This window comes from Brachyistius frenatus, unplaced genomic scaffold (genome assembly GCF_029030835.1).
Source record: "Brachyistius frenatus isolate BFR_SWC_R1_liver_20210118 unplaced genomic scaffold, ASM2903083v1 Contig_11, whole genome shotgun sequence".
Lineage (NCBI taxonomy): Eukaryota > Metazoa > Chordata > Actinopteri > Embiotocidae > Brachyistius > Brachyistius frenatus.
This window is the reverse complement of record NW_027210610.1, coordinates 5,486,061-5,509,956: the sequence shown is the minus strand read 5'-3', so window position 1 is coordinate 5,509,956 and position 23,896 is coordinate 5,486,061. Positions and strand designations below refer to the sequence as shown.

The 23,896-nt window shown below is 40.2% G+C and overlaps 1 protein-coding gene across 1 annotated transcript in view; it reads left to right on the top strand.

Annotated features, from left to right (window-relative positions):
* Positions 1–2,434: 2,434 nt before the first annotated feature.
* Positions 2,435–23,896, top strand: part of dnmbp (dynamin binding protein) — a 45,044-nt gene continuing 23,582 nt past the window's right edge. Inside the window, 5 exon segments of the mRNA XM_069691727.1 lie at positions 2,435–2,772; positions 16,132–16,286; positions 17,195–17,317; positions 19,793–20,260; positions 20,263–22,023. Coding sequence (XP_069547828.1) covers positions 16,142–16,286; positions 17,195–17,317; positions 19,793–20,260; positions 20,263–22,023 — 2,497 coding nt within the window. The 5' untranslated portion in view covers positions 2,435–2,772; positions 16,132–16,141.

Here is a 23,896-nt window from a genome sequence, read left to right as displayed (position 1 = left end):
GGCATATTAGGAAAATCTATTGTGATTGTAACACTGTTATGTTAGTCTTTTTTCCTCCTCACACACACTCACTTCTTTATGTCAACATATACACACAAAGATGCAGGCAACCTTTTTTATTTGTTCTGTTCTCTTTAACCTGAGTTTAAAAGCATGACCAGGGACTGTGGTTGCAGTTTAGCTTCAGCTAGATAACCTGTATACATTAATGTTGTTGAATTGTATTGTCTGTATTGTCCCTTTAAAAAAGAAAAATACACTAAAAAGTGATTAAAAACTAAACACTGACATCAGCAGTTATTGGTATGAGTGGCAAATTGCAAAAAAATATCATACAACAAAAATGTGTATTGATTCAGTTGACATTGCTTTAGATAGACAGGCTGGCTGATTGGTTGATTGATTTGCGAAACTGGCACTACATAGATGGTGGAGCCCATTTATCATAAGGTTGGCAGTTCAATCCCCAGTCCCTCTTGTCCGCATGACAAAGTGTCCTTGGGCAAGACACTGAATCCCAAGTTGCTCCTGATGGCAGGTGAGCACCTCGCATAGCAGCTCTGCCACCATTGGCGTACAAGATCACAAAGGTGAAAAGGCGCTGTATAAGTACAGATCATTTACCATTTAACCATACAAGCCTCTGCCTGTTGAACATTGTCAAGCACAATAAAGTGACAGCAACAGTATACTCTTGTGTGTGTCATCTAAATCTGTCTCTATGTGCATCTGTAGTTATAATATCTGTGTGATCCTGTTTTTACAAGGGAATCTCTGACCTCTCCTGTATCTTTTCCTTTTCCGTGCCTACACTTGAAGACATAAGCATCCAAATGACTTTGTTTCCTTCCATTGTTCTGCACATTCAGGGTCACATATGAGGAAGCTGTCATTACTGCAAACACAGCAAAAACTGGAATCTGTGTTTCACACCACAGCACACAATGGCTATGGCTGAGAAAAGCGCGAGACCAAACGTATAATTCCTTAAGCAACAACTATGATTTTCTGGCTCTAAAAAAAGATTTCACTGTTTTAATGATTCCAAATGAAAGAGCTGCAGTTTGGAAAGACAAACAGAATACAGGTTACACCTTCCTGAGTGTCAAAGAGCTTTATTACAGGGAACCTTTGCAGCTTTTCTTCATCACATTAGCTAAACCTACTTCTCTTACTTTTACTCCTAACATGCTGAGTCCTCTAACTGCATCAAACATTATCAATCCTAACCACTTCTAAAAAAAAAAAAAACTGAAATTGAACAAGGGACTCTTGTCATTGTATATACAATGACAAGAGTCCCTTGTTCAATTTCAATTTAGTTAAATTACTCATTGTGGCACCAGATAAAAAATGACTGAAAAATCCCGAGTTCCAAACATAGATAATGTTACTTCCTGAAACGGCTGTGACATTTTTTTGTTTGGTCTGGGTGGAGGAAACAGTCCAAACCAGTACTGACCTGCACAGGAATGAGGTAATAATTAGGGGAAATATTCAAGTTGATTTTTAGTTCATTCTCTGCCAGAAGCAGTTGTTTGTGCTCTCCTCACATGGATTTCACAAGCAACAGATGAAATTGTTATTCTAGTTGATTTATATTAGATGGTTAAATAAATTGCGAAATTTAGCACTACAATACATGGTTTGTACAAATGCTGATGACCATGTTCATCCGAGAGGATTACTACCACACTATTGCTTAATAATGGAAATTATTTCATGTAGCCTATTATATTATATATTATATCATAAGTCAAATAATTGATAATAATGAAAATCACACCAGAGAGTCCTGATTCTTGTCTAGTACCAATCAGTCGAGCGTGAAATTGCTCTTGATGAATTTTCTAGTTCACATTACGTTATATTATATTATATTATATTATATTATATTATATTATATTATATTATATTATATTATATTATATTATATTATATTATATTATATTATATTATATTATATTATATATTTCATTATTGGCCCATATAGTTGTTGAAGGTGGAGCTCAATTCAATTTATATAGAGGTGTGCAGTTTGATAATAAATATAGTGGTCAGATTGACTGTAGTGAAGCAATAAGTACCAACAATTTTAGGAGATAAAGTACACTCTAACAGCAAAGGGAAAAGTAATATTTAAAATGTGTACTGACGTACACAACGTGAGTACTTAGTAACTTTGCACCACAAGTTATTGAAACACTACCAAATGTACAGAGACAGCTTCATTTAGAAAAAAAAAAAAAAAAAACGTGCACGTAGGCTATACACTTTTGAATGTCATTTTGTTAAATTAAAATGTAAAGTTATGGTGAAATTATAAAGCTCCTCCTTTACTTTTGGACACACGCTCACGTCTTTTCAGTCAGGCACCAACCGGGTCAGCCGCGGGTCTCTTCGGGAAAAGTGGGTGGCGTTGTTGTATGTAGGCATGGAGAGGCGCGTCGCTGCTCGGCTTCCCCTGTTCCTAATGCGATGACAGCTGATTCTGCAGAGAGCTACAGTCAGTACCGCTGTGTCACTCTCTACTGTCAACATATGTTTCCCTGACCTTCACGCCAAAGCAACGCGGATCTTCCAGGAAATTATAACTGTGCGCACACCTCCAAAGCTGCGGGACGCGCAGCTGCTCAAAAAGTGGTGTCGCAAAGAGGAACGGCAACTCTGCCGCCAACACACCACATCACCAGGCAAGAAGTTGGATGTCTAGTCTGACTGGATCTAACGGCCCGATCCCACGTTTTCAACTGGATGCACAACCCCTGTAAGGTAAGAAAAGCACATAAAACACACAAACCTTGGACTTTTGCTCAGTACAGTGCCAATCGAACTAGAACAACGCCCAACATGGGATGAAGGATGTAGTCTACATAGATTTAAATTGTCAACAAGACAGAAATACACGCTTTTACACCCAGTAGTTTTTCCTCTGGCAGACCTGAGAGTAATCATGCTACACTTTCCGATGTTAGACTTGTTTAATAAACCGTGCTCTGTTATAGTCGGGCTGTGGAAGTCCTTTGGGTGCACTTTGGACATGATTTATCCTCCACACGCAGACCTCCGCGCAGGCAGTCTCAATGTGAATACACAGCTATCGGACTAACTGACTAATGACGTGAGTTGAATGAGTGATGGCAGTGAACACAAGTGCTGCAGACCAAATAATCCCCCTGCTGTCTGTCTGTCACCTGTGGCCGCTGCTGTCAGTTGTTCCACCATGTGAGAGACATCAGCGTGCGCGCACGCACGCACACACACACACACACACACACACACACACACACACACACACACACACACACACACACACACACACACACACAGCCAGCCATGTTCCCACCACTTCAGAAGACATTACATGGATTTGCCCTAACTTTAACCATGTCTTCTATCTGTCTTAACACCAACCATACACCTAAATCTAACCTCAAACCAAGTCTTCTTACTCTAAGTTAATGATCTACATTATAGGGAGTTCCTTTATGTGGAGCCAAATCACCATAATATGACTGTGTAAGTAGATTTATGTCATCACAACATGTGTAATACAAGCACACAAATGTACACACACATTGGGAATATTCTGGTTCCACACACGTGGTGGTCTCATCACAAGCGCTGCTGTATTTTATTCTACTCTATTTTATGCCGTTTTATTCTGTTATGTTCTAATCTACGATGTGAAATAACATACCTCAGTAGTTAGTGATATCCTCCTTATATTTATATTAAAATGGTGAGACTATATCAACACACTTGATTATTGCATTATGTTTTATGATACTGTTATCTATTCTCAAAAACACTAAATTGACTTTGAATTAATCCTTCATGTGCAAAGGTTCGTGGCAGACAGTGGTTCATATTGTGTTGTGTTTAAATCCCTGACGACTCGACAGCAGTGTTGTAATCTTACTTCAGCTGTTTAACTCTTTCATCCCAGCGTAACTATATGGAAACTGAGACAGGAAGTAGCAAATACTGTGAGTTTTCTTCCAATAAATTTTGTTGCAATGTATCTCCAAGCTTACAGTATCACAATATATGGAATCGTAACCCCAGTATCATGATATGTGATATGGACAAAATCTCATTGAAATATATTTGACCAAATATCGTGACTGGATATTATAGCGACAACATTTTAGAGATGACTATGGGTGCTTTTTACTAAATATTTACACAATGAGATTTTTGTTAAATAATCATCTGTCACGTGGATATGATGACTAACTGGGTAAATGGTAATAATAGAACATCTAGAACAGTCTGGTAAGTTCAGAAAATTACACCACTTTACTCTAATGCAGCCTTTAAAACCAGGAAAAGGAAAAACAATAGAATAATCTAAAAAAAAAAAATCGAAGATACTGTCAAGGCATATCAACATGTTGATATAATACTTATATATTGTCCATCCCTATGTCTTGTATACCGTCAATTAGTGAGGAATAAGATATAACAACCTTGAGGGAAAATTAAAGGGGAAAAGCGGTGCTGTTCAGTACCCCTAGTGTTTATCGGAAGGTCAGTGTCTGTTTATTTTGCTGTCTCTGTCAGGATATTTCAGATCTATCAAAACTTACCTGATCTGCATGTTTTTAGAGTTGTTTCACGGTTAAAGAAATGGATTTTCCTCAGCATTTTACTTCTGTGCTGTATGTTGTGGGGACATGATATGCCCACATGTTTGCTATATTAGCACAGCACAATTTGTGTCTTCACTATGACAGTGTTTTACACACATCTTTACGAGGTTGGGGTTTGCAACAGAACGGCAAAACTACAGATTAAACTTGGGCCGTTGCTGCTTGAATCTTAGTTTATCACCATCTGTCATGTTTGTTATTGTGTTCTTTTCCACGTCTGCATGTTCCTGAACAAGGGAAGGGAATTTGTCCTTTCAGTTTTGTGCTTTCAACATTTTGAATTCACATTTATGTTGATTAAACAAGACCAGGCAGGAACCTGGTATATGTCTGGACCACTTATGAAACACTCGAAGGCTTTTAATTTGAAACAAGTGCTATTCATTTGAAACTGGATACAGTAAGTTGCTCAATTTGGCTGACCAATGGTGTAACTTTGTCTCTCAGTTAGTCAGTCAGTGACAAACATTCGTATTTATATGACTGGCCTCGCCTTTGCAATCCCACCAAAAATATCAACAAAGACAACTGCTAAATACAAAATTCTATGTAAAAATATTTTCTGTTTCACATCCAGAGATTACACCAGCAGTGAACTCTTAAATGAACGTCTTTAAACCATCCACACTGCAGTCAGAATTAAAGTATTCTTTACTCTGCCCTTGCCAGGTTTCGTCCTGCTCCTCTGCTGCAGTGTCAGTCTTTGCATTTACACTTCTTTGGCAATGGATCACGCCAAAAGCTTTTTTTTTATTTTTCTCTGGTCTGCAGGGATCCAAACAACAATCTTTATGTGAAAATGAAAGGGTCAGTAGAATGTCATGAAAATGTATTTTACTTTGTTCTTCATCTGAGTCTCACATGACAAACCAACTGAAGTCAGAAAGCAACTTCTTTACTATCCGGGCACAGCATTAATCAAGTGTTGTTGTCTTTTCCTCTTCTGCTGTCCCGCTTTTGTGTTTAGTGCACAGCGAAGATTTTAGATGCACATAAACATCCTACTCACTGAATTATTGAACGCTGGCAACAGGGTCTTATAACAGCACATGGTGACAAAGAAACGTGAGATGTTTGTGTCAGTTTGCATGTGTTACATGTTACACAAACACTATACAGTATCTGTCCAAATGAATTCCATGAATCACGTAGGTTTGTATAGTACAACAATAACACTCAGTTGATTATATTGTTATTATAGCAATCAACCAAATGCACTCTTCTAGACAGCTGCAGTACATCATGTCAAGCAGGGCAAAGTAGCAATAATAAAAAAATAACTTGATGAATCATGGGAAATTCTGCTTTTCATATTATTATGTAATGTGCCCTCACCAGGTATTTCTTTGACAAAAATTACAACTTTGGGGAATGGGCAGGAAAAGGCTGTTGAAATGATTTGATTTAAACTGGAAGTAAAAATGCAGCTGAGTTTACTGCTGACATGAGTGGAGGCTTCAAAGGGAGAAGTGATGCATGAACCTTAGATATACTTAGATATTATGAAAAGAGCAAATTAAAGAAGTTGATATTCCCCACTGTAAAATTTTGGCCTGCCGAGCTGACACATGAAGGCTACAGCGACACCAAAGCAGGCAGCGCGTGAATAACGTCAGTCCCTCCATTCATTTGAATGGCGGTAGTGTGTTTAAACTTCGGGAGTGGGGGCCAAATGGGGTGCTGGAAAACAAAAAACGCTCCAGCTTGTGGCAAGAGAAGTTGAAACACAATCAACTCTTGCCGAAATGCAACCCAACGTCAAGCTGCTGTGGCCGATTATGTAAGCCAAGATTAGACCAAATGGGATGAACCTTTTTTTTTTTTTTTTTTTTTTTAACCATCTAGCTAGAAGCAAATAATAGCAGTAAGAATGATCGCAAACACAATGTAGTGTAACCATATGTTTCATGTGTACTCAAACCGCCCCAGTGCATGCTGAAGGTCATGGTCTGATGAAGCCAACAGAACCACATCATCTGTAAATAGCAGAGAAGTGATCTAGTTTAAAACTACCTATAATGACAGGCCTCGCATCCTGATTATTTATAATTTTTCTTCTCCGTCGATGCAGACAGACTGTCACCTGAAGGAAATAGCATAGATCACACTTGTATGCCACATATCCCTGTTATTTCTTAGTTTTAGAAAATCTGTAAGGGTTAAAGGGGAAAGTTCTTCTTCTTTTTTGTTGTTCAATGGTGATTGCACAACAAGCTTTTAGGTGCATTACCACCACCTACACACCACGGCATCACACAAATGGGCCATGTAATGATATGTCCACATCTCTGCACACCTCTTTGGGACTGTTTGGGACAGCAATTTATTTGAATAAGTAACAAATGTTTATCTTGATAGTGGATTGAAAAGAAAGTTTGCAGCCTGCCACCTTTTTTTGAAGTTTGCAGAGCGTAGCACTTTCAGTGAAGAGGCTGTCTGATACTGTTATAATTAAAATGGATGCAGCAGATGAGGACTTTTAGTACAGGCTTAATAATATAAGTGTTACTGACTCATTGTTATGAGGCTGGTATTTGTTCTCTAATTTAATCTAGGTTTTTTTTCCTGTGGAAATGTCAACATACGGCCTCGATCATGACACTACAAACTTTTCCCTGAGATTCATAGATAACTTTTGTTCAACTGTTACACCCTAATAAGCTTTATTTAATCACGTAGACATTTTATTTTTTTCTCTCATAGTTGCTAGTCAGTATATAATTTGAAGTTTGATGTGGCTGGCACTGCATTGTTTTGGCAGAATTTTGGTATTACAATACTTTGCCTAGTTAGAGTTGTTCCAAGAGTGGATTCACAAACATGTGGGAGGGAAAGGGAAACTCATCAAAGCAGACTAAGTTTTGCCAACATGGAAGTCCCTCTCTAATGTCCTTAATTCACCCAGAATTTTCTAAAACTTTGGAAATAATTTTTGTGAGAATTTTGTGTCGAGGTGGATTTTCCCAAAAAAGAGTGCACATTTCACCCTCCATGAATTGATCATGTTCCTGCAGGCATGTCATGAGGTGATCCTTAGGGAGAGATCTGTTATGTAACAGCTCATATGCAAACTATTAGGGCTCAGCCATGTTTTAAGGGTGCGGCACATCCTCAGGCACCTCTTGGGTCCTCGCAGGGAAAACCCTCTGCCATCCAAAAAGATCCCTGTATCCCTGACAACGCAGCTTTGGCCCTCTAAGCACAGACATCTTAGCTGTCCTCCTCACTATGGAAATGTTTACGCAAAAGAGCCGTTCCACCCGCTGTCTGTATACTCTTGTGTGTGTGTGTGTCATGCAAGCCATTGATATTTAACACGTGCGTGCTTGAGAAAGGAATGGAGAGACAAATATGCGAGTAAAGGGAGTCACGGAAAGAGAGAAAGAGTCGGGATGAAACGGAGTCTGAAAAACTCCATTCCCTCGGGTAATGTTTATGTGCTCGCCAAACTGGAGAGATGACGGAAAGCAAACTGAATGAAAATTTGAAGACGGAGGTGGATTGAGCTCTTTAGATGAGCCAAAAACAGTGTTTCCAGTCCTTTACAAGAACCCACCCTGGGTTTTCCCCTACATTCAGCAACAACACTTATAATTTCCCTGTAACTTTCCTCTCTTCCTCTACAAACATCGGAAGACGATGACCATTTAATGTTCCCTGACATCACAAGTATTTGCACGAATGTAAATAAGCCACAAAGCAGAACCCCAATTCTCATATCGCCCTTAGTTGTCAGTGGAAACACATGTTGCTGTCCAGATGATTCATAGACAAGACAGGACTGCCCATGCTGTGGAAGTGCAGAGGTGCGGAGGATGACTCATTTGAAAGGGATCACAGATGGGCTTTGCCCTGCCCTGCCTCATTAACTGTTAGTGAAGATAGACTGCAAGTCCTGCTTCGTGCCACAATATGTCAGAGCCAACCAGCGATTATTTGACAGTGGTACTGCATTTGAAAAATCCTCACAAAGTGTCTTACTGTACATCTCAGCTGGGGTCAGTAGAAAAGTGCTGAATTTTTCATGTCCTGTGAGGAAAGCAGCACAACAGACAGGTTATCAGACAGGGTGGGAACATATTTTCAGTTTAAAGGAACTTTATACATTTTTGAGAAATAGGTCAGTCACTTTCTCGCCAGTAGTAAAATATGTTTTTGTTTTATACCACTTTCATATCTGTACATTGAGGCTGAGGCCACCAGCAGTAGCTGGTTAGCGTAGCCGAGCATAAAGACAGGAAACAAGAGAAACAGCTGGCCTCAGTGAGAACAAAATCCAGCTGCTATTACCCTTAAAGCTCGCTAAATAATCTAGTGCTGTGTTCCAAATGGTATACTTGTGTCCTAACACTCACTATTTTGAGTGGATTTATTTAAAAGAAACATTAAGCAATTCAAATTGATGTAACTTTCTGACAAAATAGCCTTTGTTTCTACTGCAGTGACAGTTTGTATTGAAATGCATAGTCAGCATGTCAGCATACCAGTACAATATGTCTGCATGCTTCAAACCATCTCTCTGTATGGGCTTGCTGTGGCCTGTTCACATGTCTGAGTGCAACAGGATGACTTCGCCAGATATTTCAGCAGAGTTTGGCATACTTTGGTATTTGACTCAGCTCGCCAGATGTGTGCTTTTTATCCAGCTGGCTTAGGCCACGTAGTGCTGCCTCATCTGGATGAAATGCATTTATGAAAGTATGCTGCCTTCCTTACTGCCCGGCCTTTTACTTGTTGTTTAAAGCAAGAGCAAAGTGGTAATGTGTGATGCGCCCAAAAGGCTCTGGCCTGCATCTTAATCCAGAACATTACATGTTATGTGAAATGATTAATCTATTTATCCATAATGTGAGGAGCATAAAATTAATCAGCAACTATTTTGATAAACAGCTGTTAAAAGTCCATTTTCAAGCAGAATGCCAATGATTTCTTGATCCAGCTTCTCAGTGATGATGATTAGTTACTTTTCTTTGTCTTGTGTGATAGTAAACCAAATATTTGGACTATGACTACGATTTCATCCAAAGACATTTTTTGGACTGGTGTTGTCTAGACCACACATATAACGGATAAAGGCCCATCGTGGATGAGACCACTAAGCCAGCAAAAGTAAAGTAAATCATTTCATATGCTTTTTGTGTGTATAATTTGTGTATGACAAATTATTTTATGGTTACAGAACATCATATTTTTTGTTGGTTCAGATGTTGGCAACGGAAAAAAAGATCTAATGTCGTCATTCCACAGGTGGTGTGTGAGGCACTGACTCTTTAAACACATGGTCTTAAAACCACATGACTTGTGTTGACAATTGTCAGCTAGTGAGAGCCTTCTCATTCTCCCCCTCCATCACCCCACACCCCATCACATGTGCTGCAAGACTAGACAGTGAAAAGGGACGCAACAGATGTCGCACAGTTTATAATATCCAGAACTGTCCACCTGCTTTGGTTATGTTGTTTGGAGGTGAATGCATTTCAGCGGACTCAGCATTCTGCATGGGTGGACACTACAGTGGTGCGCGGCACGAGTCCCCGGTAAACAATCCCTATCAAAAGACATCAGCTGTCATCCAGCTCACTCCAGAGAATTCTGCCGGTCTCTGTGTGTGTGTGTGTTGATATCCATACACAGGCACGTGCCAGCCTGCCACTTCAGTTTCTCTGAATAGGATGAATAGCACTGTGGTTGTGCATCAGTGTGAGGCTCGTCCTGGCCGGCAAACAGATAATGAGGCAGCGACTTTATTGTTGGCATCAGACGGTGTTCAATAAAAGATACAGGCAGTCAGCAGATCCCACTTCCTCCACTCTATTCTCATACTGGTACAGTGTTTCAGCACTCATCCGACTGTACTTGTTCAGAAAGGAAATCTTAAGATGCCTCGCAGCAATAGCAAACATGGACCAGTTCTCTACTGTTGTACAAGTAGAAGTATGTGCAGTATATCTGTCAGTTCATTACAAATCAGACATGGGCCAGTGGGGCCAAAACACACTTTTATTTTCATTTATAATTGCTGATTAATTTTTGATTAATCACCTCACTGTTTGATCACTAAAATATAAAGAAATATTAATAAATGTCAGTCACCTGTGTTTTTCCTGCTCAGGCCTGTTAAAATCCGGTTAACATCCTAAGAAAACAGTTCCATGCTAAAATCAAGTCTCCTGTCCTCTCATCTAAACTCTATCCATCGGTGTATTGTTTAATGTGAATTTATGCATAAATCAAATTCAAATAGTTATATAGTAATAGCCAAATTGTTTTCTAAAAGCTTTTAAACTTTTAGCTGTTTTGCATTCTAGTCAGGTTCCTTTTCAAAATACATTCATAGATCAATTAAATGAGCTTTTTCAAAGCTTTACTTTCGATTTGAGGTAGTTTGCATTAACTGGAGTGGAACTACTGTTTTTACAACTGTACTGGCTAATCTAACTAAAACAAATAAAGGTGTGCTTCCATGAATCAGATGTCCCTCCCGATACATAACATTTTCCTTAACAGCACCTTATGAGATCATTTATATTTGTAAACACATAAACACATTCATAGAGATATTTTACTAAAGGGTGATGATGTCCCAGGGCCATGTCTCAGGTCAGACAGTTGGTGCTTTGTCCCACTGTCAGCTGTGAAGTGTGTGTGTGTGTGTGTGTGTGTGTGTGTGTGTGTGTGTGTGTGTGTGTGTGTGTGTGTGTGTGTGTGTGTGTGTGTGTGTGTGTGTGTGTGTGTGTGTGTGTGTGTGTGTGTGTGTGTGTGTGTATATGTATGTCAGCTGTTGATTTAGCTGTCTGTCGTAATCCTGTTACTTTCTCCAGGACGATGCCAAGTGGCACACACTAGTCCCAGTCATACTGTCTCATTCACTCTCTCTATCTAACAAAAGAATCAATAACCACAGTTGTATAATCTAATTTGTATTTTAAAGGTTTGGTATAGTTGAAGCTTTTCATTTTCACCTGAAATTCAGTGTTCAGGGACTGAAGTTTCTATCACTTATTTTTTTTACACAGAGTATCATAATAAAATAATCCAATGTGGTTGCACTTTTTTTCAGAAGCTTGTTTAAGGATATTCATTTATGATCACAGTTAATTTTGCTTATCAGATCGTCAGAAAAGACACACCCGTGAGTGTTGTAACCATCAATGTGTGAAATGCCCCTTGGACTTTTACCAAAAGTTGTTTTGCAACAGTGAGTGAGCTGTTAACACTTTAACGTATGTTTTTTAATCCGTTAGAATAGGACAGGAACTTGAGGAGGTTGTACCCAGTTAAAAAAAAAAAAATGCTGAGGTTTGTTTGTTGCCTTTTTTCTAAAGTGAAGCCTTCCATTAGTGGAAGGACTGAAATCTGGAACAATCTGGCACAGATGCAACTCTTTCTTGGTTGTAATGTTTCCTATCGACACACCTGCCACCCCTGACGTGACTGGTTTTTCTTTCTCTTTGTTCAATTCGGAAGAAAATGGTCCTCAGCTGGTGCTGTTGTGCGTAAAAGTCCCTAACATACGAAAACATGTATGCTAGGCTTTTACAAAGACGGGGAGAAAAGACTAATTTAATTACGTTTTATTACTTTCTAAAGTCTGGAATTTGTGCCGGTGTTTTGATGAGGAGAGAGATCCCTTACAACATCACTGGTCTGTAATTAATACCCACTGCTCCCTAATTTAATTTGTAATGTGGAGATGTGATATTGGCCTACAAGGAAATAAAATGAACAAGAATTTGCTGAATAGAAATTGTGCCTTACAGCGATATTACAATGGTACTGTACTAACATTAAAGGTGCAATATGTACGATTTAAGTCCTGTCGCTACAAGGCGATAGCAAGTCACTTTATTGTCCAAGCAGTTTGCCATCAGCCTGACACAGAGTTTAACCAGTTTGGTCTAATGTTGCACTTTCTTGCCCTGCCAGCAGTTAACTTTTTATTTTTATTTTTTATTTTTTTTTATAAATATAACTAATGATTGGTAAGTTCGACAGTATGGACCCCGGAGGGCATAGACTAATAAAAAGAATGGCAAAAACAGCTTGCCTATATTAGATTTTAGCAAGGCTATAGCAGTAAGAAAACAGCCAGAGCCAAATTCATATATTACCACCAGTTGTTTTGTCCGGTTTGTGATTTTATTACCTGCACAAAATATCCGTTTTAAATTGTCTAAACAAGGTCAGTACACCTGGTTTATTTTCTATGTAAATTGACCCAGTTTGGTTGATCACTAAGTGACGGTCACATACAGCTATTCTAACTGGTCTGATCTGCATATAAACAATCAGTTAAATTAACATCGTAACACTGTCAGCAATGCCATACAATTAGCTATGTACAGCTAAGAATTCGTTCTGTAAACTTTCAATTTGCTATTTGTGTTGCACTTCTGCATTCTTTTGGTATTTTCTTTTTCGGACTGCATTTAGTGGAAGCACATTCATTTGTATTACTTATCAATGGCAAGAAATTAATTCAGCACTTCACTGAATTCACTGTCATACTTGTAAAATAGCAGTGTACCTGGAAAACTGCCACGACACGTTTCCTACCTGTTGGCAGCTTGTTTAGTTATCTGCATCAGAGTGTGGGGTAAAAGTCAACCAAGCACTGAGGCTACTTACACATTGACAACCCCATAAATAACATTAAGGAGCTTGTCTGGCTGGAGGCTATTCTGAGCACTAACCTCAAGAAGAGCTTCAGCATCCTAGTGACTCTTTGCAGGTCCTGGCCTGCAGTTGGGTGGAAAGAGGTTTGGCTTCCTACATCCCTACATCCTCAGCTGTGGGGTTGAACAAGAGGCAGACTGAAAATGAAATAGCACTTTTTGACCAATGTAAGCTTCATTTTACTGTCGTTTTTCACTGCTGTAATTTTACTATAAATATTTTGACTGTAAACAATAAAGGACACCTTAGCTGGAAGACTTTGCTGGAATGCTGTGAAAGTATAAACTTAAAGAAGACAAGACCAGAGAACACAACGACACTGTGTTTTCTCCAGAAAATGGAGGTCTGTTGAAATATTTCATGTCACACAATCATTCTCTTCAATGATGATGGAGAGAATTTAATTAAACGCTTTGGTTTATCTTTACAGCAGAGAGCGCACCGCTCCCATCTACTTATTCTGTGTTGTGTAGGTGTGATGCAACAAGCCAATCACAAACCAAGAACCAAGAGACAGATGAAGGTTTGGCAGTGCATAAGAAAAGGTTTGCACTTATGAGCAGTGCGTGTCCAATTATAATTACACCATGATACAAACAACCAGTGACTTCGAAATCTGAGTATCTGAGAAACATTTCTCAAATTTTTCTCAGAATCTTTTGCATACGCAGAAGAAAGATTCTGAGAAATCTAAAATATATTTAGAATATTTTGCATAAAATTTGAGAAATGCTTCTCAAATACTGATAGATTTCAATGTCACTGGTTGTTTGCATCATCACAACCAGTGACATTGAAATCTATCAGATTTGAGAAACATTTAAGCAGCACCTGCTGTAAAACCTTTACTTACACACTGTCAAACCTTCATCCATCTCTTGGTTTTTGGTTTGCGATTGGCTTGTTGCATCAATAATAAATAGATGGGACACTTTGCACTTTCACAGCTGTGAGCTGCAACACAACTCTAGGTGGCTGTGCTTTGTAAAACCCATATGTATACCAGACGTGATATTTTATAGAGCAAAGTAAAGAGATTTGGGTTAATGGTTTCACTTGTTGAGGTCTTCTGCTACTTACAGCGTGCATCTGTATATGCTGTGAATTCCTGTTATGCTCTTTTCAGTCAATGTATTTTCTGCTAATCTTTTTTAGGAAGAAACATATAGGTCAGAGGAAAAAACAACAATATCTGTCTGACCTGAACACTCAGAAGAAATATCTACCAAATTCAAGCAGATTTGTGCCACGTTTATGCGAGTACCGTTATTTCATTTGGGAAAGATGGTCTTTACTTTGAACCTGTGAAACACACAAATTTAGGATCCTGATGAGCTGAATTTTAAGTGTTAAACTCTTATTAGTTATATTTTGTACATATTGATAAATATTTTTGAAACCATATTTTACAGGGCTTAAAGAAGACAATTTAAACATTTTATTCATAAAATAAGGATTAATTGGAATTTGTATATTTTTGATATTTAACAAATTATGTAATAATAATATTAATATGGTCTGATTTTGTACTTGTTATCCTCACATGTTGCTGCATGAAATATAAATAAACATCAAACAGCATAGTGTCTTGTCCACTGCATAAATGAACAGACAGCCCATTTGTGCTCATTGCCTGCTGTGTTTTAGGCCTCTAGTTTGACACCTCCCATTGCCCTGCATTAGTTACAACCTTGGCTTGGGTTTCATAGTGGTTTTAACACTGCGCAGTGTTTAGTTCACAACGTACCACACAGAGAGCACCAGCTGCTTTTGTTAAGCAAAACAGTGCTAGTTAACCTTCACTCTGAGGCAAGCAACAACCCAAACACGCACACACACACACACACACACACACACACACACACACACACACACACACGCACGCACGCACGCACGCACACACACACACACACACACACACACACACACACACACACACCCTCAAATACTCCTTCTCTCCTTCTTCTCTCTCACCGCTGGTCATCTACCTCCACAACCACATCCAAGATAACCTGAGCCACGTCTCTCCCCAGAGACGGTGGCACTGAACTGGGCTGGAGTCTTGTTCCTCTCCCCCCTTGGTTCCATTGGCCCACTTAACAGAGGCCCCATTGACTGTGGCGAACTGCAGCCCTATTCTCTCATTTCCCGTCTCCTTCAGCGTGTCCATCCCCACCTGTGGTTATTCTGTCTCCAGATAATGATACAGAAGGGCTGGTAAAATACTTGTTTTGTGCATTTGTTCATTTTACTGCTAATTGAGTGATGTCGTAAATGCTGTATCAAATGCAATTACAGTACAGGAGCACGTTTGTGCAAAGGTCAGAGATGACTTCACTAGAAATTCTACTTGCTGACTTGGATATGTGTGTGATGTATAGTATTCAGTGTAAGGTACTGCCTCAGCCAGAAGGCACAGTTTGTGTTGAGTTTACTGTCCATCTGTAACGCTGGTGTCCTCAGGAGGAGGCAGAGAAACATTAGAGGGACAGGGGAGTGTGGAGGAATGTCCTTTAGCCTGCTTAAGTAGAGCTCTCTCTTTTTCTTTCCCTCCTTTTTTTCTGTCTCCTTTCTGTGACAGGTTTCTCACGCTCTCACTTCCCCTTTCATTTGGTGTTATTTCATGAGAACTGAGGCATTCGTTGATTTGCATAGTGAGGATTTTGAATGGTACCAGTGTGTCTTGTTTAGGAGAACTTCAGCAAATTGCAGTGTGAATTTTTTCACGCATTTTAATATAAAACAGAGTAATATATTTTTAAAACCTCTCTTCTGTCTCGCTCTCTTTCTACCTCTGCAGGTTATGAGTAATGGAAGCAGGATCTGTGGTGCGTGCTGTGTTTGAGTTTCTGCCCAGCGTCTCCGAGGAGCTGCCACTCTTCACGGGCGATGTCATCGAGGTGCTGAGTGTAATAGACGAGTTCTGGTTGCTTGGTAACAAAGATGGCGTCACAGGTAAGATGTCAGGGGTTATTATTACTATAAACAGACCTGTATGGTTGACTAATTTGATTAAGAACCTGCACATAGTTTACCGAAAAGAACTTATGGAATAATTACATGGAGAAACCTTATTGAGTTCTTAAACATTAAATATTTTTTATATTTCAGTTTTATGATCAGTTGAAAGATCAAAATGCACTCTGGACAAGATGAGCCACTGAAGTGGACATTAGTGTTCCCTCTATTTCTTTGCCCTTAGAGGGTTAAACTCACTGAAATCCTCCTACGTTTTCTAAGAATCAAACATCCTTTTAATACAAAGGGGATTTCCCCACAGGGGAAGTGAGGCTGGTTCAGCAGCTCCTGGAAACACAGATTACAACAATACATATTTTAACATGAGTTCCCTGGAAAGTCAAAACTGCCTTTGTGAGAAGGCAAAATGTTGACATACAGCACGTCTCCTAAAGTTCATAGAAGTACATGTACTGTTTACAATGAGGGCCTTCTGTGTTTAGACTAAATATCATCGAATTTATTTAAATTCTCTTTAGTGGGCTTGACTCATAGACTGTATATAAAGTTTGACTGCTCTTAAACTGTTGGAATTCTACGTTAATTGTTTTATTTTATATGTTAGCATAATTGTAAATCCTTCCTAAAAAAGAACATATGTAACTTCTGGAGTTTTTTTCTGATATAAATACTCTGAAGTGCAGCACCTGCATTGGCTTTTGTATTCTTACTCTTATGTCAAGTCTAAAACATAAAGTACTTTATATAGGTCATAATGCAGAAGAAGAATTTGGGAAGTGACAGAACTTATTATTGTTTTGTTATTGTCTTGAGGAAACGGAAGTATCAGGCTCCAAGAGTATCCAAGAGATTTTTTTTCAGCTGCGTTTATTCTCTGTCCTCAGGTCAGTTCCCCAGCACCTTTGTGGAACAGATTACCATTCCCAGCACCAAGCCTGGAGACAGACTCTATGTGTGCATCAATGATTTTAGCTCAGCAGAGCCGGGGAATCTGTCCCTGAAGAGAGGTACGAACATGCTGTATGCACCCTTACATAATGCTGACTTATAAAGTAATGACTGTAGGATGAATCATCACTGTTCTCCGGCTGTGAACAGCTCAGTGACTTTTTGTGTCCTAAAACATGACTACTTTTGTTCTGTCTGGGCTTTTTTTAATTTTTAATTTTTTTTTATCTGTGTAGTAGTTTTAAACAGAGGTTTCACACTGAAGACTTGATGTAACCTAAAATAACACACTTTTTCCAAACAGCAGTTCTGCTAAAACTAACAGCTCATGTTTTCTCACTTAGCTTTATGCTTCTTGTTGATGTCCCAGTGCTCAGGTAAACTGGATGTTTTGTGTTGTTTGGTGTTGTGTTGGATTTTCTCACCTGACAGTCAGATTTGACTGATGCCTCCTCTCCACTGTCAAAAACTGCAGCCCACAAAAAGTTGATTTAATTCCGGAAATCAAAATTACTTTAGCTCAAAGGGAGAAACAGATAAGCCAAGGATCAAACCTGTGTCCTCTAACATCACCTCAGTGGTGGAACCTCTCTAGAAAATTGATTGGGAAAGAAGGTAAATGTCACTTTGGGCTCCAAGAAGAAATTTCTAAAGACAAGTCTGAACTGATGCCGTGACCTCAGAGTAAATTTTTCCTCCCATACTTTAACAACCATTCAGAGTCAGCGGTCGATGTCAGTTATTCTTAAAAGGAACATATTTTCCTACTCCCAAAAATAATTCAGTTATCTCTAGTGTTTAACTTTTTCTGTTTCCGCATATCATTATTTAGGAAGGGAATAATCTAGTTTAGGTAAAGAAAGAGATGCATTTTCAAAATAAGAGCTGCCTTATTTTTCCTGAATTCCTGAGTTATTTTTGAGATGTACTGTTTTGTTTAGCTCTGATGCTCAAATATTGATTCAACTTTCTTAGTTGATTAGAATATCTGAATTTTGGATTATGGCAATGTATTTGATTGTAATTATTAAAAACTATGAACCTATTTCATTCATAAAACATGTGATGCTCAAATTTGAGACTGCTCACACAAAGTTTCAGACAAGCTTATCAGTAATCACTTTCCTTTTATAATCCATATACATTCTGTAATTTCATTTGCATATAATTGCTCAAAGATTAAAGATATAGAAAAAGATAACACCTTTGTAGATTCCTGCAGTCAACAAGCAGCGTTGGAGCAAAAACGTAGAGTTAATTTCAAAAACTCCCCACTAGATGTCATCAGAGGTCAAATTTATACCAACGTAGGCTTAGTCTTCAGCTGACTGTTTGTTTTCTTTTCACATTCTTGATTTTTCTCACGTGATTACATCAGTTACTGTATTTTTTTTTGTGTGTGATTTGTGATTTTCAACACCCTCTCAGACATACAGCACTGATGCTTGCACAGATCCTTTATATAGGTAAAGATTTTTATATTTGTCTGTAAATGGTATTAGCAGTGTTATTCGTAGTTGTAGTCATAGAAGTAGTTTAAGCATTCAGAATGGAATTGAGCTTTAAAAGCTGATTTTAACAACAGAAACATTTTAAATCAGTCTAGCTGAAAAATGCTGGTCAGGTTAAAGCATATAGCAGTTGAAGCAATAGCTCCAGCTATGGCAAATAATTAATCATAATAATAATAATAATACTTTTTTATTATACTTGTTTATAATTTGAATTTGAATTGATTTCTATTTAATTTATGACCAAAACGAATCAGCAACAGTAACTCCAGTATATTTTTGTTTTGCCAGAGATTAATAACACTCCCCAGGTCAGAGGGTACAGAGGAAACAGCCATTACTGGTCATTTGAGAGTTGAAATTTTCGTTTCCAGTAGGATTTTCCAAGGTCCTATTGGCTGTGTTCCAGTTTTGGTCCCAGACACAATGGGAGGTGGAGCTGCAGGTCTTTGGAATGTGACCCCCATAACTTCTGGCCGACCAGTCAACATTCCCATAATCCCTGATTCTCCAGTTATAAAGTAGTTACAGTGAGAACGTGGTGATTAGAAATGCTATGATAAAGCTAATGTGACATAACTCTGATTTAAATGACTTAGTACTTACTTAATGTGACCAAATCTATCTGATTTCAGACAAAAATATGGAAAACAAAGTTCAGTTTAGTTTAGTTTGGTTCAAGTATTTATGTCCAGAAGTGCACATTGGGACATAAAAAAAAACAAAAAAACAATCAATACAAGCAGAAACTTCTCTTGCACTTTTTGCTAATTGCTTGAATCAGAAGTATATAAACGATGTACATCTTGTCGATTTATTAGAGCAACCAGGACAATAGTTTGTGTTATTACCATTACATACTGAAGCTTCCCCTCTGTCTCTTTGTCCATTTACCTCATTGCTTCATCATTAAAATGAAAAATGAAATATTATTCAAATAACAATGTGATTTATTAGAACAAGAATTCTTCATATCAGTAGTATGAATATTACTTAAGACCCCTTTATTCGGTGTTTCTGTAGGTGATGTGGTTGTGGGAGAGGCAGGAGGGTCCATGAACCTTGGGGAAACCTGGCAGCGTGGCTGTAATGCCTGGGGCGTCCGCGGCCTCTTCCCCACATCGTGTGTGAAGGAGCTGACCCTCTCCGGCCGCTCCCGGCAGCTGTCTGAACGTTCAGCCCAGGCCAAGGCTTCAGAGCTCCCACCTTATGCCCTGGGCCAAGCTCAGGCCCTCATGAGCCTCCATGCACAGCTCAATGAGGAGCTAGACTTCCGTGAGGGGAACTTGATCATCATCACGGGCCTGCCTGAGCCCGGCTGGTTCCAAGGGGAGCTGGAAGGCCGCAGGGGCATCTTTCCAGAGGGGTTTGTGGAGCTCCTGGGTCCTCTTCGATCTCCTCAGGAGCCAGAGGACTGTCAGTATTTGAACAATGACCCCGAACAATTTATGTATGAGGACCCTTACGATGCTGGAGAGGGGACTGAAGAGGAGGAGTGGAAGACGAGGAGGTTTTTCTGGAAGAGCATGACGAACAAAAGGACACTGTTGTAGAAGAGGAGCAAGAGGAGGAGGGCGGTGTCTATGGAGTGGCACTGTATGAGTTTCGGGCCATAGAGCCAGGCGAGTTGGACTTTGATGTGGGAGATCGCATTCGTGTTGTGAGCACTTTGGAAGATGGTTGGCTGGAGGGAGAGCTGCGAGGAATTCGGGGTATCTTTCCTCATCGCTTTGTCAAAATAGAAGATGATGGGCAGAAATCTCCAGAGGAAATAAATGCTGTTGAACCAGAAGACGAGAAGGAGAACAGCTGTCCTGAATACAGCTCAGATCATTTATATCCCAATGGATCAGAGAATGATCCTGAGTGGAGGACCTATGAGGATCATACAGTGTGGGACCTGGACTACTTCGAGAGGACTGAGGAGCAAAGGTGGCAGTATGAAAACAAAAGTGCTCAAGGGGCTCAAAATAACAACAGGGGGCAGACAGACAGTGGTAACAGGCCAGACTCTCAGCCACGTAGACCTGTCGCTCCAGCACACAGGGGGCCGGAGAGACCCAAATCCACACCTCCAGCAAGACCCAGACTCCCACCTCGGCCTAGCCTGCCGGCACATAGCCATAGGCAGCACAGTGGCATGAGTTCTACTAGAAATCAGTCCAAGTATACCAACGGTAACACCCGACCATCACAACCCAAACTAACTCATAGCCTAACGCTCCCTAGCATTCATCACGGTTGGTCTAAAGATAGCAGATATTACCAGAGGCAACCAACTGACGGTGCCTCCACCAATCACAGAAGTGCAAGTCTAGGCCAGGCATTAATTAACCTTGTGGAGAGCCATAAGCAGAAGAAGCTAACTCGCCACGCCAGTGTTAGTGATGCTGACATGATGATGCACAGTGCTGAGGCACGGCCGCGTTCCCAGCAGACGACACGAGGTTCCAACGGCATCCTGCCAACGTCCATCACCTTAGAAGCCATGGCAACCTCAGCCGGTGACCTGGAGACCAAACTGTCCCAGCAGCTGTTTGAGTTTGAGAAAAGTTTGACGGCTTCGTACAGTGATGCCAACATGGACTCTGATGTTTCTATAGCCGACCTGAACCAGCAATCTCGCATCGCACGGCACTTTTCTATTATGGACTACAGTGATGAAAGTGATATCATCCGAGGCTCCTCCCATTCTCTGGTGTCCAACCTCCCGCACTCTAACTCATCCTCTTTGGAAAGACGCAGAACCCTGCGCCCTCCTCCTCCTCGTCCCAGAGTCCTTCGTCCCCCAGCCCCAGCGCCATATAAACCAGCTCGCCCTGCTCCACGTGCACCTCCTCGTTGCCCGAGACAGAATACCACTCCCTCCGTCACCAACAGCCCCATCTTCTACACTCCCGACGAGCCAGCCGCAAACCTCCTCGACCAAATAGCAGAAGGTCAGGCTGACTATGGTGACCTCGCAGCTGCCCAGGAACATGAAATCCAGCGCCAGTTGGAAGCGGAGCAAGAGCTGGAGAAAGAGATGGAGTTAGAAAATCAGAGACAGAGGGAGGAGGAGGAAAGGTATCAGCTGTTGCTACGGCTACAAGAGGTAGAGCACGACATGGAGGCATACGCGCACACGGCGGAGGAACTCCGGGCGATGTTGGAGGAGGAGGAAGAGGAGACAGCCCGTACGCAAGCCTTGGAGAATCTGGAGTTCTGCAACTACACACTGGAGACGTTGGCCCTGGAGCAGCAGCAGCTACAAGGTAAGACTTGGTTGGGAGTCACAGAAGTGTTTTTGGAAATAAACCTTGAGACCACCAGAACGACCTGGAAGGTTTATGAGTCTTTGGTTAGATGCCAAACTTCAAATTGTAGAGGTAACGATAACATGAGAGAAATTATGACAGTTTCGGGTAAAGTGTGTTTGATTCAGCACTGAAACCTATTTTGTATTTTTTTTTCATCATAAGGGCCAGAGTTTAAGCTCACAAATACTTCACGGATTTCCCAAAAATAGAGATCTGAGCAGAGCTGTAGGAGTAAGTGAATTAATTAATATTGAAGGAATCTAAAAGTGAGACATCAGTACTTAGCAGATTTCCTCTTTGACCTGTTATACATGCGCACGCACGCACGCACGCACGCACGCACGCACGCACGCACGCACGCACACACACACACACACACACACTGACAAAAAACACAATTTATTCAAACTATCTAAACAAGACATCCCTATTTACTGTCCACAAATATCAGCGGAAAGAGGATTGTATGTTTAAACTAAACTTTATCATAACAGAGTGTGTGTGTGAATGAAAGCCACAGAATTACACCATTACCCTCATAACGAGTCTCAAAAGCTTGACCTTGTCCTATATATACAAATTTCATGAGGAAACATTGTATGAATGAAAAGATTTTTAGCCTCCAACATGTGGTTCAAAGTTAACCGCAGTAATTTCAAGTTATAGCTCACCAAAAGCCAGAATTTAAACAGTGTCATAAAGTATTTTGACGAAAAGGTAGGACACACTTTAAACTTATCTAAGCAGCTCAAAGACAGACATCTTCATCTAAACGTAGAATTAAAGTTGAGAGAGTTTTAGTTGTACACACTCAAGTAATTTTTTTCAAAATTGCTATTTTAGACATACTTTTGACGTAACATGTAAATTTGAAGAGTAGCTGGTGGATCACTATCATCCAAAGCTAATTGGCTGTGATTTGTTTTTATTGTCTCATGCTGTCTGGGTGCACAGCGCCTTGTGGCTTCCCAACACTTTGTCACATAGGTATGAGGTGCATTCCTGCACATAGTGAGAGGGTAAGCAATGCTTACGGGCCTCTGTCTCTTTTTTCCACTGTGTGTCTTAGTAGCTCTCTCACTCTCCAAATTTCCTCCCTCTCTCGCCTTTCTCAGAATTTCCCCCTCTGTAACTTTCATCCTTTTCCTCCATCATCTGTTCTTTTCCGAGAGGAGACTGAAGGCACTGGGTGTGGTCTGGGGATTTTTGTTTGCATTAGCAGAGAGTGGAGACACAGCATGGCCCACTTTAGAGTGGGACCCAAAGTGTGGCTGTGGCGAGCTGTGACATGGCCCATGGCGCAGCTCTCCATCCTGTTTGGACTCACTCAGAAGGCTACGGCCAACAGAGCGGCAGGTACGTTTTAATTCTGCGGTGACGCAGGACTTCTGGTTATAGTCTGTTTGACAGTCAGTGGTGTGTTGACTGAGCAATCTTGCTCATTTTAAGCATCTGTTTTGGTCACAGCCACAGCTGGGAATCGCTTGCTGCACCTGCAGTTACTGCTACTTACTGGTCATTGAGTCAGTGTAGCAGTTGAGGGTTTAGTGCCTTGCTCCACGGCGCTGACAGTCATTCTTGGATTGGATGGTAATATATATTTTTACAACATGGTGGGTATCGCTTTAATATATCTAAGATTAAAAGGCCAATGAGGGAAATGTTGCTTTATGGAAACACGGCATCGATGTCAGCAGGCAACTTAATTTCAAGGCATTTGGTGGATTGGCTAAAACAGATATTAATTCTAAGTTTATTTTATTCATAAACGTTGTCTAAAATGTGTTTTTTTGTAATTAAGCATCATTGCCTGCCCACTATCTTACTA